The sequence below is a fragment of the Cydia strobilella genome, chromosome 13, assembly GCF_947568885.1.
Source record: "Cydia strobilella chromosome 13, ilCydStro3.1, whole genome shotgun sequence".
Taxonomy (NCBI): domain Eukaryota; kingdom Metazoa; phylum Arthropoda; class Insecta; order Lepidoptera; family Tortricidae; genus Cydia; species Cydia strobilella.
In genome coordinates, this window is record NC_086053.1 from 16,024,645 (window position 1) to 16,041,608 (window position 16,964).

The window sequence follows — 16,964 nt, forward strand, 5'->3', positions numbered from 1 at the left end:
GATTATGACGTGATGACGCATCGTGTGTAGAAAGCTTTTTATAAATATTCATGATCATGCTATTAGAAAAATACGACTCAATTAAGTCAATTTGTCAACTAATCACAAAAGCAAAATTTTAGGTTACGTGATAGAAATTCCTCTTATTTTATAGATTTAAGAAAACCTAGGATGTAAAAACAATAAAATACCCCAAAAATGTCTTTATTACGTCGTACACAGCGCTTGCTGAATTTATCCAGTAAATATGTATCCAGAAATTGTCGATGTTTATCAGACGGCACTCAACTAACTTCAAGACGTGATAAAATAAAACAGGGGCCTAGCCTAAAGGAATTTATAATTGGAGACTCAGAGCCCGTCCTTCTAGATAGGCCTCATATTCCATATTTACCAGAAAATGTAACATTTGGTTCAAACCGCAAAGTATATTTCGATGTGTATGGATGTCAAATGAACTTGAATGATACGGAGATTGTTTGGTCTATTTTAAAGAAAGAGGGTTTCGAGAAGACGGAAATTGAGGAGGAAGCGGATATATTCCTGGTAATGACGTGTGCGATCAGGGAAGGGGCTGAGAGTAAGATATGGCACCGTTTAGATCACCTTAGAGGGTTCAAAAGACGTCGGGCGCAGAAGAACAAGGATAGGCCAGTTAAAATTGGTTTGCTGGGCTGTATGGCAGAGCGGCTGAAGACCAAACTTATTGAAAAAGAAAAAGCTGTTGATGTTGGTAAGAAACTTTTGTTTCCCCTTTTTTGCTGTATTTGACAATTGATTCATATTATTATATTTCCAAAAATATTTACAAAAAGTAGTCTGTGTACTTATACAATAAATAGGTTACCAATACTAGACTTAAATTGACCGGGATATAGACCGTAATTACTTTTTGTATTGTTTTTGAGCTCCCGATATTTCGACGCAGTTACATGCATCTTGTTCAAGGTTACCAATATTTGAGATAGTAGATACCCCAGCATCTTCTGTCTTCGAAGACTGATTTTCATGTATTTTAACGCATTCACTGCCAGGGGGTGTGGCCTAGGAACAAACTTGTGCGTTGGGGGCAGTGAATGTGTTAATACCGATCTACGAGAGAGTGGGTAGATTGGGTAGTCAAATTATCATTTTATTATCTACTTAGGTTATAAAAACAGGTTTAATATTTAATTATAATGTTTCAGTGGCTGGGCCTGATAGCTACCGGGACTTGCCGCGGCTGCTAGCTTTAACAGAAAGTGGCCAAACTGCTGTCAATGTGCTACTGTCCTTGGACGAGACATATGCGGATGTGATGCCAGTGAGACTCAACCAAGATAGTGTCTCTGCCTTCATGTAAGTATCTTACCTAGTTATAATTTTTGAAAATGTGGATAAAGGTGTGTGTCATTTGTATGTGCCGCAGTTTTGCGGCTCGCTTCGCTCGTCGTCGCACCTATCTTGTCTCTGTTACTTAAATTTACTGTTCCAAATGATTGATTTTAATTTGTCAAGTAGTGGTTTCAACTTGCGGGTCAAATATCTCGGTCATTTTTGATTTTAGAGAAAAGTTTTTCCTACAAAACATGCTTATTTTAGCGTATTCTCTACGATAACATAATAAAAAATAGGTGTCATAATAACATCACTCCGATGAAAAATTTTCTAAGTGTCGGCACCCCCTTTGCTTTAGTCCAACTGATGCTTGTCATTTAGGTCTTCTCTTTTAGTTACACTTCGCTAATCTACATACTGCAATCTTTATCTGCGTGTATTTATAATTTGCATAATTGAAAATATTACCAAAAGTCTTTCAAATATCCCCTAATTGTCTAGGTAGAAATGTTTAATATAATGGTACAGTGGACGTCAAATATATGTTTACATTTTTCACCTTATTACAAAGGAGTAAGGTACAAAAAGTAAGATTTTAATTTAGATTAGATTTAGAAGTACATTTTCTACCTTTTTTCTTCAGCTCCATAATGCGTGGCTGCGACAACATGTGTACATACTGCATAGTGCCGTTCACCCGCGGCCGCGAGCGCTCCCGACCGCTACGTTCCATAGTGGACGAGGCACGGTTACTCGCAGACCGCGGTGTTAAGGAGATCACGTTGCTAGGGCAGAATGTGAACAGCTATAGAGACACGAGGGAAAATCCGGAGGATAAGGAGAGGCTAGATACGCAGTTAGCGAAAGGTGAGCTCGGCACAGTAGCCTCCTGAGTCCCAACAACCCTTATAAAGGCATACTTAATACCAAAATTTAATTTTCACCTTTATTGAATATTATATACGTTATATTTTGTGCTAATTGTAATGTAACACGCCATTTTTTGACAATCAGAATAACTATATAAAGTACGGAGCCATACAGCGTCATCTAATTCTGCTAACAAAATTGAGGCACGATTTTATAGTGTTGTACTAAGCAGAGCTCATGAAATTAAATAATTATTAACTTCATTTTCAGGGTTCAAAACAGTATATAAGTCAAAGAAAGGCGGACTTCGCTTTGCGGACCTTTTGGATGAAGTATCAGCCGCCGTCCCAGATATGCGTGTGAGGTTCACCGCGGCGCACCCCAAGGATTTTCCTGACGAGGTGATATAACACTCTTAAGGGGTCATCCATTAATTACGTCACACGAATTTCTAAGTTTTTTTGACCCCTTCTTTTTTTGACAAAAGAAATATTAGTAATTTTATAACCCAAAACTGACAAGGAAAGAGAATTTGACGAATAAAAAAGATTATAGTTTCAAAAGCTTGTTATTTAACTGTACAGCGAATAAAATAATTCAAATATGTTAAAGTGACGTCACAATGTTTGTGGCTCCTCCCTCCCCCTTGTCACAACATGTCACATTTTCTTGACCCCCTCCCTCCCCTTAAGGGTCATCCATTAATTACATTACACGTTAATGTGTAATGACCCCTAATTCGCAAATTGAATAGTTTTAGCTTCCTTTATAGTTTCAGTCCGCGCTTTCGTCAACGTAAGTTGTTGAAAACTTTCAACCCCATTCCCTCTCCTCTGAAGGACTATAAGACTATAACTAAAGAAATATAGTTTGTCAAAGGACTGTCTCATTTCAAACATAGACAGAGAGAATCATACTATCTTTGTCTTGCACTAGTACTAGCACACAAAAGAAAAGGATGAGTATAGTTTTTTTTTTGTTCTTATTTACTGCCAATTTGGTTTGACCAACTATAATTCCAAATGCGCGATAGAAATTACTGTGTTCTGTGGGTCAGCCTTTTCTTGGAGCAAGTACCCGCTTGACGTGCCGAGCATGCTTTTCAGTAAGATATTTCTTTAAGGTTAACGCATGCAGGATTCGAAAGGATAATTATCAATGATAGTTATCTTGATAATTATCGCGATAATTATCGTGATTTTTATGCCTGATAATTATCGATTTGATAATTACCTAAAATTTACGAAGATTCTAAGACGAGATTTTAAAATTTACTGAAGGATTCAAAGAAAATAAATGTGCCATTTTCATCCAAAAGGGTACTTAATGTCGGTTGTCAATAAGGCGCTATTTTCATATAGTTTCAATTTGAAATCACCCTTATCGACAAGCGACAATGTGGTACCTTTTGATTGAAAACGTCACAAATATAGCACCATTCATACTTTAGATTATTATCAAATACTATAATTATCTGGATAATTTCGAACCCTGAACCAGGGCTCGGAACCGTTATTTTAAAAAAACCCCTAAATAGCCCAATATTTTGAATTATTTTATGCTCATTACGTAGGACTGAATCATGTGTTTAGGAAACAATTTTGCATTATTAAAACGTCCCATTAAAAATGAAATTATAAACAAAATAACGTAATAATACCGGTATTTTTGTATGGAGCAAATACCGGTTTCCGACCCCTGCCCTGAACGCATGAGAATCGTGTTTTGCCATTCCGTGCAGCATTATGAAACGGCTGGTTATTCTCCAGGTGTTACAAGTGATCAGCGAGCGGCCGAACATCTGCAAGCTGCTGCACTTGCCGGCGCAGTCGGGCTCCACTACCGTGCTGGAGAGGATGAGGCGCGGGTACTCCAGGGAAGCCTACTTGCAACTTGTCGACCACGTCAAAAATACCATCCCAGGAGGTAACTCGTTTTTAGGGTTCCGTACCCAAAGGATAAAAACCGGCCAAGTGAGAGTCGGACTGGCGCACTGAGGGTTCGGTACTTTTTAGTATTTGTTGTTATAGCGGCAACAGAAATACATCATCTGTAGCTGAAATTTTTACAGATGATGTATTTCTATTGCCGCTATAAGAACAAATACTAAAAAGTACGGAACCCTCGGTGGGCGAGTACGACTCGCACTTGTCCGTTTTTTTTTTGGAATAATAAATCGTGTTTCCGTCGAGCCGTTTGTCTTAATTAAAACTATTTACTACTGGCTAATATATTCTTTATTAAACATCGAAACAATTGTTTTCATATTTTCTTGAAATAACTGAAATCTTAACACTGATTTAAACTCATAATTTACTAAAGCGGGACTTAATCGCGTAAAATTTAGTTATAAATATCGCGCGGCTAGAAGACGTTGATGTCAGCTTTAGCCAGTCTTCTCTTCTCCAAGACCGCGGGGACAACATCGTCCTCGAAACTTCGGTTTAAAACTTAATTTTACCCGATTAGGTCCCGTTTTAGTAAATAATAGCTGAAATAAATAAAGAAATGAGAAAAATCCAGTTGAATTACGAGTAATTTTAATTTATTTACATTTATTTATTTATTTAAACTTTATTGCACAAGCAAAGAAAAATGTACAAATGGCGGACTTAATGCCGAAAGGCATTCTCTACCAGTCAACCATTAGGTCAAACAGAGAAATGTTGGTGCAGGATAGATTCATAAATTATAACGAGAAATAGAACCACAAAAAAGTCAAATATTATGTATACATATATATAAACAAACTAACAAAATTATGATTAAATACTAATACTTATATGATATACACAAGATAAACTAATACATAATAGTACATACAAGATGGAGAACATTATTTAAATTCTTCTGACAGAAGATGCTTGCATCTGACATTTAGTTCATTATGGTTTATATATTTGAGGCATTTTCTATGAAAAGGGACCTTATTGTCGATGGCGCTTACGCTGGACAGCGTCGCGCGGCATTGTATTTATATCGGAGCATCGTTAATAATGGCGTTAGCGCCATCGACAATAAGGTCCCTTTTTATAGAAAATACCACATTTGTGTAAAATTCCAGTGGGTTTGTCCACCGACATGATCTGTGGGTTCTGTGGGGAGACCGACGAGGAATTTGAAGAAACCATGACGCTGATGCAGGAGGTCGATTATAATATCGCCTTTCTGTTCCCTTACAGCATGAGAGAGGTAAACATCATTTTTAGGGTTCCGTACCCAAAGGGTAAAAACGGGACCCTATTACTAAGACTCCGCTGTCCGTCTGTCCGTTCGTCTGTCCATCTGTCTGTCTGTCACCAGGCTGTATCTCATGAACCGTGATAGCTAGACAGTTGAAATTTTCACACATGATGTATTTCTGTTGCCGCTATAACAACAAATACTAAAAACAGAATAATATAAATATTTAAATGGGGCTGCCATACAACAAACGTGATTTTTTTGCTGTTTTTTTTTCGTAATGGTACGGAACCCTTCGTGCGCGAGTCCGACTCGCACTTGGCCGGTTTTTTTTCTTCCAATCATGAAGTAATTTTAACTACAAAACTCGCGTGAGACTCAAACATATTAAATTATTTTAAAACGTTATACGTTAGCGTAATTATTTGTACACGGAGCGCCCTCGACCAGTGAAGACGTGTCGTTGCTCCGGGACGAGGATCCTCGTAAATTGGATCGAAACATGTCGAGCTATTCGACTTGATAATACGTGAGTGACCCGTTTTAAAATAATTTAATATAATCATGAAGTACTTATTTCGCGTTTCGCTCAGTACTCTGCTATAGAATCCCTTGCACGTTCCAGCTTCTATTTACTACAATATTGTTGTTTGGTTTCTCTACAGCATGGCGACTCATTATTTTTGATTTTTGTCACAATTCTGTTCTAAGTGATTGTCTAATTTACGGACAGTTGCCATGCTCAAGCTTTTTAGAATCTCTCATGACGCTCAAAATACTATATTAAGGTATTTAATTAAGCTCAATGTTCTACCTTAGATCCTGCGCCAAAGGCCGTGCCAGGATAAGCTAAGCCCCCAGCGAGTTTTGGCTTGTATTTTTTTTGTTGATGTGGCTTTCTATTAGTAACAAGTATGCAAAATTTTAGACCTCAAAAGTTTATAGTTTTTTGTGAACGAAATATGCTCTTTCTTCGATATTTTTTTCTAGCCAGCCGATTTTGACGAGCGTCATGTATGTTGTGAGTATAGTAATGACAATTATATGACATCAATTATTATATATATTGCTATACAAAAAAAAAACATTTACAATTTCCAAAAAAACTATAAAGTTTTGGGGTCTGAAATTATGCACACTTTTCACTAAAAGAAACCACAATCCCATCATTAAAAAAAATTACAAGCCAAAACTCGCTGGGGGCAGATTCACTTAGCTTGTCATCAATACTTGTTACTAAATTACAACGAGTACTTATCCGTTAACCATGCTTACCTAATCGTTTTTTTCAGAAAACCGCCGCCCACCGCCGCTATAAAGACGACGTGCCCGACTCCATCAAAAAACTGCGTCACAACCGAATGATTCAACTGTACCGAACCAAGAGCCAAGCTCTCAACCAATCAGAGATCGGGAACACACATCTCGTCCTAATCGAGGGGACTGCACCTAAAACGGGACAGTTGTTGGGAAGAAATGAGTTCTACATGAAAGTTGTTTTTGATCAATGTGAGATTGAGAGTCAAGATGGTGGGAGAGTTAATATGAAACCGGGGGATTTTGTGGCGGTGAGAATAACGGGGGCGAAATCGTCTGTGTTGACTGGGGTACCGATGTATCATAGTAGTGTTAGGGAGTTTTATAGAGATGTGAGTTGGGGAGAAAGACATATGCTTAGAGTGTAAAATATATACACGGTAGCTAAAAAATAAGTGCATTCCCGTTGCCAGGGAGGTTTTGGGATCATACTGAGCAACTTTTACTATGGGACCAACCCCGAAATCATTTTGGCTGGTCCATTTTCTATGGGAGAGTAATTTTTTTACTCGATTTCGTTGCTGGTCCCACAGTAAAAGTTGCTCAGTATAATTCCAAAACTTCCCTGGCAACGTGAATGCACTTATTTTTTAGCCAACCGTATATTGTAAATGGTCTGTTAATAAAGAGGTATTGTTTTAAGTTTTATGGATTTATTTTATACGAAGTTCCCAGGGTATTGGTAACAGCAATAGCAACGTACTGGGTGTATGCGCGACAGTGGCGCCTGCCTACCGGCCCGATTCTTTACAAACCAGATGTCTTTGTCTAATTACGGATTTTTGGGTGCGGGAATGTTTTACCCAAAATAGGTAAGAACTGTAAAAAAAGAAACTATTTGAACATTTCTAAGCCCGTTTGGAGCTTACTAGAGTCAAACTAAGAAAATTCTGCAGAGATTTTAACAGCACAAGTAGTGCAGGTGTTATTTTAAACGACAAACTTCTATAAAATTATGACCTATAAATAACACTGAAATGAGGGTAACGCGTATGAATTCGCCGCTAGGGGCGCTAGTGTAGATGGTGGTCTTCGCAAATATGGATTATGGATGGTATAGAAAGGATGCCAATCTCTTATGGCAGAATTGTTGCAAAAGTGACCGCTTTTTAGCTTTAAATAATAGTTCCTAATCTCTCCGGTGGCGCTAGTTAGGCTCTGGGACATGAGTATAACATGAACCATATAAGGCAACAAATAACCCGACCAAATTACGTAGGTTGTTTTTGGTAGTATTTCGGTGTATGGTGGCGCCGCCTAATTACTGTTTTTTGATGGAAACTTTTCATACATAGAGATTTGGCTCCTTTATATAGTCTCCATGTTCGCAAAGTTCAAAATGTCAAATGTCACTTGTCACTTCAATGACTGACAGCTGTTCTTTAGTCTTTTGCATGGAGACTGTATAAAGGAGCCAAAACTCTATGTATGAAAAGTGTCAAAAAACAGTAATTAGGCGGCGCCACCATACACCGAAATACTACCAAAAACAACCTACGTAATTTGGTCGGGTTATTTGTTGCCTTATATGGTTCATGTTATACTAATGTCCCAGAGCCTAACTAGCGCCACCGGAGAGATTAGGAACTATTATTTAAAGCTTAACGCGGTCACTTTTACAACAATTCTGCCATAAGAGATTGCGATCCTTTCTATACCATCCATAGTCTTTTGGACCACCATCAACAGAGGCGCCAACTGGTGAGCAAAAAAACGATAGCCCTCATTGCGTGTGCTGTCAAAATCTCTGCATACTTTTCTTGGCCTAACTCTAGGTATCTGATAAAAAGGACCTTATTGTACTTGAAGCATAAGGACCTTTCTGTGATGGAAAACCACATATGCAAGAACTAATAAAAATAACGGAAATAAAAATAACGTATTAGTTGTGACACTTCAAGTGCATTTTATTAGAATCAATCAGTACAAAATTACAAAATAAATATGACAATTTACATGAAAACAAACTGGGTTTAACCTATGTTACGTATTTATTTAGAAATAGGCTATTTACAAACCATTTTCAAAAACACTACATACAAATCTGTCACACATGGCATCAAAATCTATAATTATATTTGTACTTAGTTCTAACCATTCATTGTTTCTATTTGAATTTGACAGCTAATATAAATGGCTTCGTATAGGGAGCGTGCATAAACTGTAGGGGGCAGCACAGGAGACGTCAGATTTTTCAGTTTCAGCAGGGAAGATTTTGTCAGTCGTCAGGGGGCGCAAATTTGGTGACTGCCCCGAGCGCCATATCCTCTAGCTACGCCCCTGGAAGTTTATGCTTCCAATGTAGCCCACAAGATGGCCACCTACTCATCATCTTCCTCTCGTTGTCCCGGCATTTTGCCACTGCTCATGCCTAGGGTCCGCTCGACAACTAATCCCGAGAATTGGTGTAGGCACTAGTTTTTACGAAAGCGACTGCCATCTGACCTTCCAACCCAGAGGGTAAACTAGGCCCGATTGGGATTATTCCGGTTTCCTCACGACGTTTTCCTTCACCGAAAAGCGACTGGTCAAACGATATTTCGTACATAGGTTCCGAAAAACTCATTGGTAATTTGGTACGAGCCAGGGTTTGAACCCGCGACCTCCGGATTGAATGTGGCACGCTCTTACCGCTAGGCCACCAGCGCTTCATAAGTAACGGAACCGGAATCGAAGCGGATGTGTAATATCAATCGGAAGTTCCGACTTAACGGAACCAGAACCGGAGCTCCGTAACATCCCTAGTACTTATAGGTACCATCTTGATTTATCAATATATGACGCGGACTTTAAACTTTTATGGACATTGAACTTTTCAAGCCGTCAAAATATTGTCATACTTTAGGCCCTTAGGCCTTTATGCACGAGCGCTTTTTAAACGCGCGTTAAAAAAAGCGCTTGAATCTGCTCGCACGCTAAATTCGATTTAAAGACCAAGGCGTAAAGTTGAAAATCCAACAATGCTTGATAAAAAGCGCTACCGCCATCATGTGAATACACATGTTTCCATTTGTGTCATTCAAACGCGCGTTGAAAAAGCGCTCGTGACTATGAGGCCTTAGGATTTTTTTTACTCATTGTTGAGTTCGTTTTTTTTTAATTTTTATATTATTTTCTGTTACAAAAATAGTGCCTGTGATTCATACATACAAAGTTATATTTATTATTTTGAGTGCTTAATCTATATAATATCTAAATCTACGTGGAATTAAAGTATTTGTACTCGATTATTCTACAGGCAATTTACTTAAACAAGTATTTAATTGTACAAAATACTCCATATGAGTATTTTCTTAGAGGCAAAGTAATCTTATGACTTAGTTTCCTCTTTTTTTGACAGGTTATTTGACCTGTCTGTAAGTAATCGTATTAAAAATGACAATATTCTCAATCTAATACCAAACTTTATTAGTTAATCGTGATAATTTGTAAGGCGTAGGTACATTTATATGTTGAACTGCCATACTACCCCGCCGTCTTGCGTAGCTCAAAACCAAAGTAACTAAAGTGTAAAAGTGTACACTATGTAAGGATGTGAGCTTCATATTTAAACTATCGTGAGACATACTAACTTAGATAATTTAGCGGCGTCACTCACGTATTTTTAGTCACTCGCGCGACATGTTTCGGAGAGCCTAGGTCTCCATTTTCAAGTACTAACAGTGCCTTGTGAGTAGCGGTCACGACGGGTTACGGGGGGGGGGGGTAGGGTTAGTACTTGAAAATGGAGACCTAGGCTCTCCGAAACATGTCGCGCGAGTGACTAAAAATACGTGAGTGAAACCCCTAAGTTATCTAAGTATGTGAGCTTCGCTTCTATTATTTAAAACGATAAATGCACACACAAAGAATAGATATGGGGTCACTTTTGGTAGTTTAAGCTTTTAAAAACACCATTGCTCGTCAAAGCCATACCGAACTACCAATTTCATGACCAATTAAATCAACTGCGCCCATAGATAAAGAATTATCAGCAAAACGGAAAAAGACAAAAAAAAAACTATTTTATAAAGTTGACAAGAGAAGGTTAAACCAAACTAGAAGCCCCAATGGGTATAACAGGCTTTCCAATGGGCATAACTGGCTTCCCGTTCGGCACAATATTGATCCGCTGACCAGATAGATTGTCGGAACCGTCAACGTGTCCAGACAAACTTGGTGACGGCCCCTGCGAGCTCCCGTACACCTTAGTACTGTAACCTGAGTCGTTATGGGACTCCCTGTCTGTTTGAGATTGTGTTTCTGTCAAATGCGTGTTAATAGCTAGAGATTGAAGCCTGCTGTGGAGTAAATTATGATCTGGAACTGGCTTTGGATTGTAATAAGGCGGCCGATTGTCATAGTAGCCAAATTCGTTCTGATTGGCGATTTCTACTTCAGTGTTTTGGTCCAAATGCTCGCTGTAGCAGTGAGGTATTCTATCCATTTCCCTTATAATGTGATCTTGCATCATTGCGTCGAAAACGCCTGTTTGGTGGTGGTATAATGGGTTTCGGTTTCTAGGTTGGACTTGTGTTTGAGGTAGACCTGTTTGGTTATAGTCATAGTTGTATTGAGGAGTAGGTAGGCCATTTTCGATCATTTCTCTGTAGGGCAGTTGGTGGCTTTGACGGTTTGGTATCTCGTGGAAGTAGGCGTCCTTAGGGATCATGGGTCTTAAGTCTGGTGGGTAAGGTTTTTGTGTTTGCGGGGCGGGGGATTGAGATTTGGTGGACATGGTTTCGTAGTTAGGTAGAGGAAGAGTTTGGAGTAGATTGGTGTTCTTCATGGGCCCGGGTGTGTTGGTTGTTCTAATTGGATTGTCCTCTTCGTCGCTGCTTTCTGAATTGTTTCCATTGTCTTTCGGTGGGGTTTGGAAGGTCTTTCTAGTTGGGAACGGGATGAGGTTATGCAAACTGAAGCGTTTTGATTTAGGCGGTTTTTCTTTTAACACTGGCGCTGGTCTTTGTGGTTGTTGAGGCATTTTGAGTATGCCAGGGTTTGGAGAGACGGAGGGTAGAGGTTCTTCGGTGGGCTTTCTTTCAGGAGTCTGACATCTTTGCTGTTCTACTTGCGCTACTAACTCTTGAACCGACTTTCTTGGTTCTCTTTCTACGCTGTTCTCTTCTCGAACTTGGTAGTTGCTTGGTTGTTTATGAAGCTTAACGTATCCGTCTTGCGATATATCTAAAGATTTCGCGTTGTTTCTCATAACGACTTGGGACATTTCTTTTTCGAGCATGACTCTTTTTCTAATATCGTCTGCCGTTCTTTGTAAAACTTGACTCTTCCAAGCTGGCACGCCAGGAGATTGATCCCTTCTTCTTTCTTCGGAATCACTGACTTTAAAGTCTCTGCTGCTACTGGGTGACTTAGTATTCGATTGTCGACTAGGTGAGGCGAATCTCTCATTGTATCCTTGGACCTCCATGGAGACTGGTGATTGTGATATAGATATTTTATTCGCCTTTACATGTATTTCAGCAGTGACATTATGTAAGCGGCTCTGATCTGGACTGGGGCCTGAAGCAGTAGTATGAGGGGATCTCGACATACGACTTGGACCAGCATCTAATTGATCACTGCTCATAGAGTTCTTAAGAATATACTTTCTTCTAGGAGTTGGAGGTGACCTGGTGTCTAACACTTCTGTACTTTTCGACGTCTGTTTATCAGGTCGCTCCTTGGGATGGCTTTCATAATGCTCAGCAGTTTGATTGAAGCTCTTTACCAATTTGTTGACTTTATTCCACTCTTCAGAATGATCCAAGATTTCGAGACTCCTCGTCCTTTTCATGGGAGGTATGTCTAAGGAGCCTTTAGGGCTGTAGTCTAATTTTCTGACTCTCTCTGAAGCTCTGAACATCACGCCTCTCGTCAGCCAGTGTTCTAAATGCTGATGGCGTTCTTTACATAACGCTCTCTCTGCGGCCACAAACCTTGTCAACTCCGATATCTGTCCTTGCGTCTTCATCTCCAAATCTGTTACTTTCTGATCGAGTTTATCATGAGCCCTGTCTATGTGCCGTTTCAAATCCTTCTTATCCTCATTCATCTTCTCTTCCATATGTTTAAAGAAAGGTGCGCAGTAGCACGTGTATCCAGCTCCAATTGGACCTTTTTTGATGTTCCCCGCTAAATCTAAGAAGTACTGTTCGCCTTTTCTAAGAGGCTCGGGGGGAAGCGAGCTTAGCTTGGGCTTCGGGAAGTATTTCGGGTCCGGATAGTAATGGCATCCGTATGGGGACCACTGGACTGGTGCTGGCGTTTCGAAGTGAACATTCTTCTTTTTCTTTCCATCTTTTTTCTTTGGAGCGTCAGGTTCGTCTATAGTTCTTTCCTTGCTTTTGTCTCGTTTCTTCTTCTGTTTAGCTACTGGAGTGTTCAAAATAGCAATGATTTCGTTCAAGCCTTTTCTTGTGGCTATATCCCTAGCGGTTTCACCCTGGTGGTTCATGAGTGTTTTGTCGCAGCCGGCTTCGAGGAGGATGCGCGTGAGTTTGCGGCGCGCCATGGCAGCTGCTATGTGGAGGGCGGTGTCGCCGTTCTTGTTCTGCGCGGCGACCTGGCACGCCGCGGAGATGAGGATGCGGGTGGCGCCCGCATGCCCGTAGCGCGCCGCCGTGTGGAGGGCCGTATCGCCGTACTGGAAACCAAATAACACACTGTTAGTTTGTTGTGTCTTAGATAAATGTACAGTCGCCATCAGATATATAGGAGCGGCCGAGGCTCTCACAAATATCTGAACACGCTTCTATTGTCAAGGCGTTAGAGCGCGTGTTCAGATATTTTTGAGCACCTCGGCCGCTCCGATATATTTGATGGCGACTGTACTAGGAAGATCTAAAACATAGCAGTCATTAAAAAATTATGGATTGTTTTTTTTTATGACTGCGAACTCTTGTCTATTGGCGCTGTTTATGGTCAAAAAAGGAGGGAATATAATTACATTGTTCTGCAAGTCCGGTGGCGCTCCAGCAAGTAGCAATTCTCTAGTAGACTGGTTATGTCCGTTCTGACAGGCGAGATGTCGAGGCGCGAAGACTCCCGCGTTGCGTGCGCGCAGCTCCCATCGCACGGAGTCACACAGAAAATAAGAGGGGAATCAAAGATGGAGGCGAAAAATCTTACATTGTTCTGCAAATCCGGTGGTGCACCAGCCAACAACAGTTCTCTAGTAGACTGATTGTGTCCGTTCTGACAGGCGAGATGTAGCGGCGCGAATCCGCCCGCGTTGCGTGCGCGCAGCTCGCAGCACGCGGCGAGGAGCGCGACGCAGCGCGAGTAGCCCTTCCAGGCCGCTTCATGGACCGCGGTGTTGCCGTGCTGTAACAATAGTTATTATTTAATAAGCAGGTAATAAGCATCTGATATACCCTTTATCCAGCAATTTAAGGCAGTTATCATTAACAAGTAGTAAATGTATGCTTGTCTCCCGCTTGTCTGCTTGCTCGATACCCAAGCAAGCGGAAAATTCCAATTTTGAGAATAAAAGAAGGATACAAGATTACCACGAGTGTAAGATGTAAGATATACGACCCCGCACTAACGTACAAGACGTGGGTGACATAATTACCAAGCTTAAAAGGGATTGGGACGAACAAGTCGCCAGGCAGAGATATGGCGGGTGGGCCATAATGTTGATGGATGTGCGGATGAAAGGAGCGCCTGGCTCGTTGGCTGGCGGCTGTGTTGGCTCGTTTGATGGACGACCTTCGGAAAATCGCGGGGCAATTCTGGACGAGACTAGCCCAGGACCGGGATAAGTGGCGCGCTGGCGCGTACACGAAGAAAGGTGCTCAGCAGTGGGCGACTGGAGGTTGAAATGATGATGATGACTTACCACGAGGTCTTGTTTGTTAGGGTCGGCGCCATGTTGCAGTAACAGTTGCACCACCTCGACATGCCCGTCTGCTGCTGCGCGCTGCAACGCGCTACAGCCATTCTGAAAAAAGCAGTACTGTTAATAATTCGATCGAAAGTGACCTAAGAGGATATAATCAAAAGGAGTAGCCATTAACAGGCGTTCCTCTCTGTCGAAAATAGTCGGCCAATGGTCATACACAATGTATGGACTGACGTTTATCTGACATGGCTATTTTGACGTTACGTATCCCCTCCCCCGCAAAAATTGGCAGACTTTTTTGTACATCAAATTACAGACGTGGCGTCTCCGTTGGTTATATCCTTCTAGATAGTGACCCAGCCTACGAAGCAGGAGGTTTCGGGTTAAAATCTAGGTACCCTTACCAATTTATTTTCCCCTCACTAGCTCGGAAAGTTGGCTTTTATCCTTCAATACAAGCGGGGAAAAACGCGTTTTATCCACTAGTGGGGAAAGTAATTTGACCTTGGATGGAGCGTGTTTAAGTAGCTTGACAGATAACAAAACGTAAATCGTTTATGATAATGATTCGTTCGATATTAATTATCATTAAATAAATGTTTTGAGAATCTAATGAAAAATACCAAATTTAGCTTTATTTCATGATTTTAAGTCATAAACCTTAAAATTCCATAAGAAACGTTTGTTTTTTTATAATGATGTTAAATATAATTCTGAACGCACAAGTTGAGTCGATGCAATTTCAAAACGCATCGTTGACATTTCTGACGTATGAAATGTCAACATTGTCAACAATTTTTTTACTAAAAAACTTTTCTCACCGACTCGCGTAAAAATACACAACTTCCAGAGTTTTCTGTTATAATATCGTAAAGAAATGAGTGATTCCAGTGATGAAGATGATCTAACGCCTGTGGATGTTGCATTTTCCTCGCTATAGTGAGGTGAAAAGTTTTGTGTTATACACGGGCGCAAATGTATTTTACTTCTCGTGTGTTGAAACACTCGCTACGCTCAGGATTCTATTTTAGAACCACTCGCTTCGCTCGTGGTTCACCTATAGAATCCTTTCGCTTGCTCTTGTTTCAATTCTACACTCGCGGGTAAAATACAACTTTGCACCCTTGTATAACAAATAACTATTATGTGTTTATCACGCATACCTCCTGAGTTATGGATGTTTTGTATACATTTTAAATATTAATCTATATCTATATATTAGGTATATACATCGTAGTCCACCCACAAGCCCACAACAAAGGCCTTATTGAGCTTACTGTGGGGCTAGGACGATTTAAGTAAAATTGTCCCATAATATTTATTGAATGATTTATGTTATCATCAATGGCCACTGCATCCCAGACGGATGATTGTTGCAACGCTGTGTCAAGAGCGGTTGAGGCGGCCAATGCATTACAAAAAGCGCGGCCTATCGCCGCACGGCACTTCTTGCCGCATAAGTCGCATGTATGAATTTGTTTGTGTAAGGGAGAGGTAGAAACGGGAGATGGAAGGGGCAGACCTCGGCGGACTTTCTCTGATCAGATCGGGGAAATCCTGAAGAAAGGCCAGGTCAAGAGCATCCTAAACCGGCGAGCGTGTATGAGGAATGTTATGAAAGTGAAGGAAGCGAAAGAGGTATGTCAGGATCGTAGCAAGTGGTAATCCGTGGTCTCTGCCTACTCCTCCGGGAAATGCGTGATTATATGTATGTATGTATGAATTTGTTGAGCCTCTGGATTTCAGACCAGGCTACCAGGCTGGTGACACCTGTGCCTGTACTTCTATACATATAAATTGACATCTCTTTCTGTTGTTATATAATTTATATAAATTGGACTCGTGACACCAATATGTCTTGCTACAACATTGAAATAAGTCTCTTCTGTTTAGATTAGATCGGCTTCATTAAAAATTAAATATAGTTCTTATGGCTATAAAGTTGAAATTACACGGAATAAAGTTTAGTGGTATTCCCTAGGTAGGTCTTTAAACTTATAAAGTTCATAACTGCGTTCAGAGACATTGTATATAATAGAGGTTGGAAACATCCATAAAAATATTGTTGTATTTATTTAATTATTTTAAACTTTATTGCACAAGAACAAGTACAAAAGGCGGACTTAATGCCTTGAGGCATTCTCTACCAGTCAACCACTGGGCCAAACAGAAATTAGTTAAGTTGGGTGCAGTGCGATGCGAAACAAAAATTTTCTAAATATAAATTCTAATACTAACGCCAATATACAAACTAGTAATATTTATATACTATAATACCTTTATAAACTACATAAATAAACAATATAAATACATGTAGCTACATGATGATTTGTGTCGGCAGGAGAGTTTAGTTAGGTGAATCATTGCACATGGAAAACTATTGCAAATTAACTGTTCCATCGATTTCAAATCGATAGCGTAAGTAGTTTCCGAGATATTTAGCGATGTGGCA

The 16,964-nt window shown here is 40.2% G+C and overlaps 2 protein-coding genes across 2 annotated transcripts in view; one reads left to right on the forward strand and one right to left on the reverse strand.

The window, feature by feature from the left end:
• Positions 1 to 102: 102 nt before the first annotated feature.
• LOC134746790 (CDK5RAP1-like protein) lies at positions 103 to 7,208 on the forward strand. Its single transcript, XM_063681332.1, has 7 exons — positions 103 to 733; positions 1,188 to 1,338; positions 1,961 to 2,184; positions 2,458 to 2,588; positions 3,957 to 4,113; positions 5,252 to 5,379; positions 6,663 to 7,208. The coding sequence occupies exons 1-7, from the start codon at positions 199 to 201 to the stop codon at positions 7,053 to 7,055; spliced, it is 1,719 nt and encodes a 572-aa protein (XP_063537402.1). The 5' UTR covers positions 103 to 198; the 3' UTR covers positions 7,056 to 7,208.
• Positions 7,209 to 10,714: 3,506 nt separating this feature from the next.
• Positions 10,715 to 16,964, reverse strand: part of LOC134746936 (ankyrin repeat domain-containing protein 6) — a 116,377-nt gene continuing 110,127 nt past the window's right edge. Inside the window, exons 3-5 of the mRNA XM_063681506.1 lie at positions 14,510 to 14,611; positions 13,798 to 13,992; positions 10,715 to 13,312 (exon numbers count right to left, since the gene is read on the reverse strand). Of these exons, the coding sequence (XP_063537576.1) occupies positions 10,715 to 13,312; positions 13,798 to 13,992; positions 14,510 to 14,611 (2,895 nt within the window). The remainder of the gene's footprint in view (positions 13,313 to 13,797; positions 13,993 to 14,509; positions 14,612 to 16,964) is intronic.

What these genes read in the sequence shown, in the direction of transcription:
- LOC134746790 (XM_063681332.1), top strand. Translation starts at nt 199, where the DNA reads ATGTCTTTATTACGTCGTACACAGCGCTTGCTGAATTTATCCAGTAAA. An exon ending in AGATACGCAGTTAGCGAAAG is followed by an intron (nt 2,185 to 2,457) that starts GTGAGCTCGGCA and finishes CTTCATTTTCAG; the next exon opens with GGTTCAAAACAGTATATAAG. An exon ending in CAAAAATACCATCCCAGGAG is followed by an intron (nt 4,114 to 5,251) that starts GTAACTCGTTTT and finishes GTAAAATTCCAG; the next exon opens with TGGGTTTGTCCACCGACATG.